This window comes from Sinocyclocheilus anshuiensis, unplaced genomic scaffold (genome assembly GCF_001515605.1).
Source record: "Sinocyclocheilus anshuiensis isolate Anshui unplaced genomic scaffold, SAMN03320099.WGS_v1.1 scaffold246, whole genome shotgun sequence".
NCBI lineage: Eukaryota > Metazoa > Chordata > Actinopteri > Cypriniformes > Cyprinidae > Sinocyclocheilus > Sinocyclocheilus anshuiensis.
In genome coordinates, this window is record NW_015542356.1 from 2497524 (window position 1) to 2504980 (window position 7457).

A 7457-nucleotide genomic window follows, 5' to 3' on the forward strand; every position below is an offset into this window, starting at 1 on the left:
TATAATCAGTAATTATGTCCCCACTGGATGCAACAAATGCCTCGTTTGTAATGGGTTTTAATGTTTTTGTCTCGTCGCTCTGGCCGGGACACGGCATCAACAGTATGTGAGGAGCGTAACATTTCCGTCTCACGCTTGAGGTATTCGGCCAATCACAACGCATTGGATAGCTGGCCAATCACAGCACACCTCGCTTTTTCAGACCGATGAGCTTTGTAAAAATCGATGCGTTTCAAAAAGGCGGGGCATAGAGGAGAAACAATAATGTACAGTATGTGGAAAATGTGTTTTTTTAACTTTAAACCGCATAAACATTTCATTACACCAAATACACAAAATAATGTTCTTTTTAGCAGCATCATATGACCCCTTTAACATCAGAAAGAAAATTACACAGGTTTGGAACGACATGAGTGTGAGTTTGGGTGAACTATTCCTTTAAGAAAAGCCATATAACAGATATTTCTGACTCTAAATTCTGATTGGATGAGCCACCTTCAAAGTTTCTGTAAAATGGCTGATATATGCACATTATTTAAATGATTTAAGTCACATTATTTAAGTTCCTACACTAATAAACTGTTATTTAGCAAATGGTTTATTATTATTAGTAGTAGTATGTTTAATTATAAAATATTTATTTTGAATGCTATGTTCTTATATATAGCTTATTTTCCTAAGAGCAAAATATCTATTTTACTAATTTAATTTGCTAAGATCTATAAATTTAACTGGTAACGCTTTAAAATAAGGTTCCATTAGTTACCGTTAGTTAACTGATTAACTATCAAAAAACAATTCAGTTGTTACAGTATTTAACATTAATTTGTTAACATTAATTAATATAAATGCAACTGTTTATTGTTAATTCATGTCAGGTCATGTCCATTAAATAATATTACCAGCTATACATTTTAATGATGTATTAGAAAATGCTGAAATTAATATTAACTATGATTAATAAATGCATGTTTAACTGATGTTGACAAATTGAAACTTATTGTAAAGTGTTACCAGTTAACTTGGTAAACGTGATGCTGCGAAATATTACAGCATGGGGTGGTGGGGTGTCGTAAAAGCATTCAAATATTATTTTTCCTCCCATCTCACATTTTTTCCCCCCATCACTTTATCCCCTTAGGGATTGATGTGCAAAAAATAAAGAGTTTTTAATTGGTTTTGCTTAAACTTTTCTTGGGCAAAATTCAAATAAGCTTGTGTTTACATTAGCTTATATGTGTCATCTTATAATCCGTGTACAGTAATGCATAAAAATGCTCTCATTAGAGCAAACTCTGATTCAGGAAGTCTAGAGCAAACATTATTGCCTTAGGTATTTGGTGGTTGTTCCTTGGAAATACGCTGGAAGCAGATGTCATAGCATGTCTCACTGCTTCCCACCAAAACACATTTCCATAATGTATTTGGTCATTTAGTAACCAAAACAAACAGCGTTCTGCATTAAAGATACAGAAGGAGTTTGTTCAAATAAACATCAAGTGTCTGCATAATGCACCAAATAGTCAGTGTTTATAACTATGAATAATTATATATTTATATTTAAAAATGGAGAAATTTAGAGAGCACTTCATATTATAAAGGGAAGATACCTGGATGTTAAATAACCCACAAAATGGCTTGAAACTTGAAACTTTTGGTGGGACATATTGATGAGTCACAGCCATGTACAATGATTTGTTTCTTATAGGTGGTATTATGAGGAAGGATTAATTTGATTGGCCAAAAATCTGTGTAGTACAACCGATCACACAGCCTAGCTGACAGATACATATGGCTCTACAAGCCACAACATTGCAATTTAAGCTTTCAAGGTGTCTTTAACAAAATGTAATCATGTCATAACATTTGATTTTGAGTGCCAGTTATTGGACTCGTATAGGTTACGGTCTGTCTTATGTTCTTAGCACCAGCTCAGAAACCAGAAGAAGTCATTAAGAAATACATGGAGGAAGTGCCTGTGGTCCCAGATGAGGTATATTTTAAGTTCACAGTCCAATAACACTTTTTGTACTAGCATAGATGGGTTAATTTCACAGGTCATATTTTACACCATGACTAAATGGAGTGAAATATTTAGCTTAAAGAAAATAATGACCGTTTCTGGACAATTTTTACATTTATTTTCCTGACTATTATGCAGTTTTTCCTACGTAACAATGCAAAAAAATCTTAATGGTCCTAAAATACAACATGACCTGTACATATTTTTATGCCATTCACCCATTCGTTTAATGCCTCTTCTGGAAATATTATCCATGCCTTGCCCTGTGAGATATGTGACATCTGGCTGTGTGCTTTCAGGACTGTATTATCTGTATGGAGCGCCTGTCCTGCCCGTCTGGTTATGAGGTCCCAGCTGAGTGCTCTCAGTCTCTTCAGCCCAACACCGTGGGCAAACTCACAAAATGTGGTCACACTTTCCACATGCTCTGCATGCTGGCCATGTACAACAATGGAACCAAGGTGTGCATTTCCTTACCAACACTTCTAACTGACACGGATCTGGGAGTTAAACAAATAAAGCAGTTCTCTTAGTTGTATATTATACTATGGGAGGGTAGCTCCAGGATTCGTTACAGATTGGTATACTGTTGTTAATAATCAAACATTGATATGGAATGTGAGCTTGGAGTAAATGATGACATTTTTGGATGAAGTATACCTTTAAAAGTATTCCAATATACTATACCGTTCAAAAGCCAGAGGTTTTTTGAAAGCAGTCTCTTAGGCTTACTATGGCCACATTTATTTGACAAAAAATACAGTAATATTAGATTTTATTACAAATTTCTATTCCATTACTCCAGTCTTCAGTTCTCATATGCTGATTTGCTGCTCAAGAAACATTTGTTCTTATTATTAATGTTGAAAACAGTTGTTCTACTTACTATTTTGTGAAAACAGTGACAGTGTTTAGGATTGTTTGATGAACAGAAATTTCAAAAGAACGGCATTTATTTAAAATCGAAATCTTTTGTAACATTATAAACGTCTTTGCTGTCACTATTGGTTAATTTAATAGTGACAGTCAATCAGTCCTTGTCAAATAAACGTTTTAATTTCTTTCAAAAACTAAACAAAACAATCTTCCTGACCAACACATGTTTGAACGTCAGTGTGTGTAATGCATTTTTAGAATTACTCCAGCAGTGACAATGGGTGCATGCGATTACAAAAAATCGTATTAGTTCCAAATATTTTCATGTAAACTATTCCTTTTATTTTCTCCCACTTTTGTTACACCACAGGATGGGAGTCTTCAGTGCCCCTCATGTAAGACAATCTACGGAGAGAAGACTGGCACCCAACCCAAGGGCAAGATGGAGATTTACAGTATCCCTCAGTCTTTGCCTGGACACTCAGACTGTGGCACTATACAAATCATTTACAACATCCCGCCCGGAATACAGGTCTGACTTGACAAGCTGATGTAGTGCTCTGTACTGTTTTATATTTATTTACACCATGATTTAAGCATATTCTTAACAATAATCTCTTCAGAAGAGGTAGGCTAAATAAATAAACTGAATGAAGTGCTGGAGGTCCATATGAACCAGCCAAATGTTTTCATCCAGCAGACTGCGTTTGTTGGGGGCATAACTGACTCATTCCTTTGTGTGGAAATGGTTTTGTCCTTGCCTCGGCCCGCATTAAGCACTCATCATCTTAATGTACTCTTTGTCTGCAGGGTCCTGAGCACCCAAACCCAGGACAGCCGTATACATGCAGAGGATTCCCTCGCTTCTGTTTCCTTCCTGACAATGACAAAGGAAGAAAGGTAATGGAGGGAATTGACCCAGTTCAAATACAGATTTATGCCATGCTCATTTGTCAAAATATTGAATCACTGGCCCTTTCACATATTAAACCTGTTAAATTACCGTTCAGTTGCTGAATCAACTGTTCCAGGACTACGTGTTACTCACACAAGCATTGGCTTTTGGTGCTGCTATTCACACGCTGACACCAACATGCCGTTAAAATGTCATTGTGTGTAAAAATATAGCAGGCTACTACTAGTTTAAAAAAAATACAAATAAAATAAATGGCCAGCTGCTAGAGATGTACATTTGAATGCTTAGTGCACGTAACTAAAGGTGCGGTCACATAAAAAGGTCCATGGTCCAATTGTCAAAAGTGTATTGATGAACAAAGCACCACTCACACAGAAGTCACTTCCAAATCAGCTTTTCTGTTGGTCACTGTAGGGAAATTCATGTGAAATATCTGAAACTGATGCTTTATCTATATGGGGAAATTAAAAATAAATAAAGAAATAAAATAATCAATTAATAATAAAAAAAAAAAAATATATATAACTTTTTAAGATTTTACATTACTAATTTATTTACAATTATCATTTTAAATCTCTAATTAGAAATGTATAATTTTTGTTTATTACGTAAGATTTGTTTTTAAAAAAAATTACAAAATGTACAAAAATTTTATACACATTTTTCACATATACAAATATTTTTTTTTCATCAAATGTTAACATTTCTATACAAAGAAAATTTGCAAAAATGACTCCCAAATTATAGTTATTATAATAAATACTTAGCAAGTGAACACAAGTGATGAGAGATTATCAAAAATATCTTAATTTTTGTTCCAAAGATAAACGGAAGTCTTAAGGGTTTAGGACGACAGAATATTAATTTTTGAGTGAACGATGCTTTTACGTTTACTAGGTCTAAAAATTGCAAATACACAATCAAAAATCACTGACCCATCTTTGTTACTCAGCCCTGTAATAGTTGTGAGCTAGTTGTGTCCGTAAAACTTTGTCTGAAATTCCCTAAAGTCCTCCACTTCCATCAGAGCGTCCTAACCTTATACAAGGTCGAACCTTTAAAAGAATGTTTCAACTCCAGCATTTATCGATTGCCGATAACCACAGAACATAATTTCTTGTTTTTGTAACCTTTAACCGAGTTCATTAAGATCCATGTGAGTTTTAACAGCACGTGATTTCTCTTGCAAGAAAAAGAAATCACTCCATACTGCAGCGAAGTAACAGAAGAAATGCAGTATGTATTGGCTCACGACCAGCATATATGTTTAATGTTGATCTTTGCACAGTGCTCAGGTTTGCGTTTCCCTCTCAAAGCAAACCGCAAACTGTGTTTACTTTAAAACTGAGGGTCCTGATCATCTCCAACCGTCTCCAGGTGCTGGAGCTGCTGAAAGTGGCATGGACACGGCGCCTCATCTTCACCGTGGGCACTTCCAGCACCACAGGGGAGCCAGACACCGTCATATGGAACGAGATCCACCACAAGACGGAGATGATGTCCAACGTCTCCGGCCACGGCTACCCCGACCCCAACTACCTGGACAATGTGCTCTCAGAACTGGCGTCGCAGGGCGTGACGGAGGACTGCCTGAAACGGGACACTCAGAGCCAAGGGGCTCAAGGTTCAGCCATGTGAACCGGACCGTCCCATCTACTGTAGATCTAATAAAACTTGACGAAAAGGGAAAACTGGAGTTGCGCTGTTGGTTGGATATAGGCGAATGTGGTTGAACGCAACTTCCCCAATCCGTTTCCACTCTTCGGCCGAGTCTAGAATATTAACGCACACGTGGCGTCACTGGCTTCGTGGTCATCTTTACTTTCACCGTATTGTAAGGCAGCTACAGATGGCTCTGCAGGAATAGCTCGGCTTAATGTTTTAGATTGATGAGGGTGAACGAATCTCGTGCCAGGAGGAAACGCGCCAATTTAGGCATCCATCTCAACACATGATTCATCATAGAGGCTATGATGTACTACATTACAGTAGAGCATCTGCGACTATGATCATTATACTATTGCTGGGAATCAAGCATACAATGTTTCTTTAAAAGCAGTACGAAAACAGTAGAAATTGCAAATCAATGCAAGTCATAGATCTTTACTAGTACTGTAAAATGTACTGCTTCAGAAATGAAAGGCACTTTTACAGAATCTGCAGCTGTTAATTTACATCATTTTTGTTTTGGTTTTCAAGTTAGATGATGGTGTTCACTTGCTGCTATTACTTTTTTCTTTTAGTTTTTTTTGTTATTTTGTTTACAATCATGAGGGACTTAAAGGGATAGTCCATCCAGAGATGTAAATTCTGTCATCATTTACTCACTCTAATGTTGTTCCAAACTTGCTTTTTACTTTGGAAGGCAAAAGAAGATATGTTGTTAATCAAATAGTTTCTGCTCCCGTTGACTTGCAGGACAAAAATGACAATGCAATCCAATGGGAACCAAAACTGTTTGGTTACCAACATTTATCAAAATATCATCTTTTACGTTCCACAGAAAGTGCGTGAACTGTCTCGATTCCACATAATACGTTTTCTATTGCCCCCTTTTTGAATATACGTTAATGAATTTGATCTATTTAAAAATGCAAGACTTTCAACAGCTCGGCGACACTACATAATGTTGATTAAAAAAACGTCAGTGCTTATTTAATTGTAGTCCAGATCCTGAAAATAGGTGTAGAGATGCAATTCCACAGCGTTATCATTGAGTTGCAGTATTAGATGGTGCCACGGAGACAATCAGCAGTGTTTAAGATACAGTTCATTACCACTGCGAGTCTGGAGACATTCATTCATTCATTCATTCATTCATTCATTCATCATCTCATATTCCATGATATGGGATATTTTGTTTTACAATGTATGCAACTGTGTATATATAAATATATATTCAACTTCTAATCAGCAATAAACATTACTCCATATAACAACACTTTTTGGTTTCTGTTATTTGTTAACACTGTTGTGAAATACTGAACTCCTCCAGGCATTTGGTTGCAACAAAATACAAAATGAAAGCCACCAAAGCCATCAGTAATCTCAAGAAAAGACAATGAAAGACATTTCACAAAAAAAAACCTTTAAGATTTTGGTATTGGTTAAAGGGTTATTCCACCCCAAAATGAAAATGTTGTCATTAATCACTTTACCCTCATGTCGTTCCAAACCCGTAAAAGCTTCGTTCGTCTTCAGAACACAATTTAAGATATTTTGGATGAAAACCGGGAGGCTTGTGACTGTCCGATTGACTGCCAAGTAAATTACACTGTCAAGGTCCAGAAAAGTATGAAAGACATCGTCAGAATAGTCCATCTGCCATCAGTGGTTCAACCGTAACGTTATGAAGCGATGAGAATACTTTTTGTACACGAAGAAAAAAATAACTTTATTCAACAATTCGTGTCCTCAATGTCTCTCCGCATCACTGTAGTGCCATTTTAGAGAATATCCACTGAACGCAAGCAGCGTACGGTCTTCTGTGTCAGCCGCGACACAAGGATACGTTTTCTACGTGTATTTACGCTTTGATTTGAACGAAAACAGCGCATCCGTGCAGCGAGGCTGACACAGAAGAGTGTACGCTGCTTGCGTTCAGTGGATACTCTCCAAAATGGCGCTACGGTGATGCGGAGA

General features: G+C 36.6%; 1 protein-coding gene and 1 long non-coding RNA gene across 3 annotated transcripts in view; one reads left to right on the plus strand and one right to left on the minus strand.

Annotated features, from left to right (window-relative positions):
- Positions 1 to 6298, plus strand: part of LOC107691768 (probable E3 ubiquitin-protein ligase DTX2) — a 17083-nt gene extending 10785 nt beyond the window's left edge. For both annotated transcript variants that reach the window (XM_016490582.1, XM_016490583.1), the window contains 5 exons: positions 1926 to 1993; positions 2323 to 2484; positions 3270 to 3431; positions 3710 to 3799; positions 5193 to 6298. In XM_016490582.1, coding sequence (XP_016346068.1) covers positions 1926 to 1993; positions 2323 to 2484; positions 3270 to 3431; positions 3710 to 3799; positions 5193 to 5453 — 743 coding nt within the window. In that variant the 3' untranslated portion in view covers positions 5454 to 6298. The remainder of the gene's footprint in view (positions 1 to 1925; positions 1994 to 2322; positions 2485 to 3269; positions 3432 to 3709; positions 3800 to 5192) is intronic.
- The window catches only part of LOC107691769 (uncharacterized), a 13944-nt gene that overhangs the window by 3063 nt on the left and 3424 nt on the right, over positions 1 to 7457 (minus strand). Inside the window, exon 2 of the long non-coding RNA XR_001634568.1 lies at positions 6459 to 6465. This is a non-coding gene — a long non-coding RNA (uncharacterized LOC107691769). The remainder of the gene's footprint in view (positions 1 to 6458; positions 6466 to 7457) is intronic.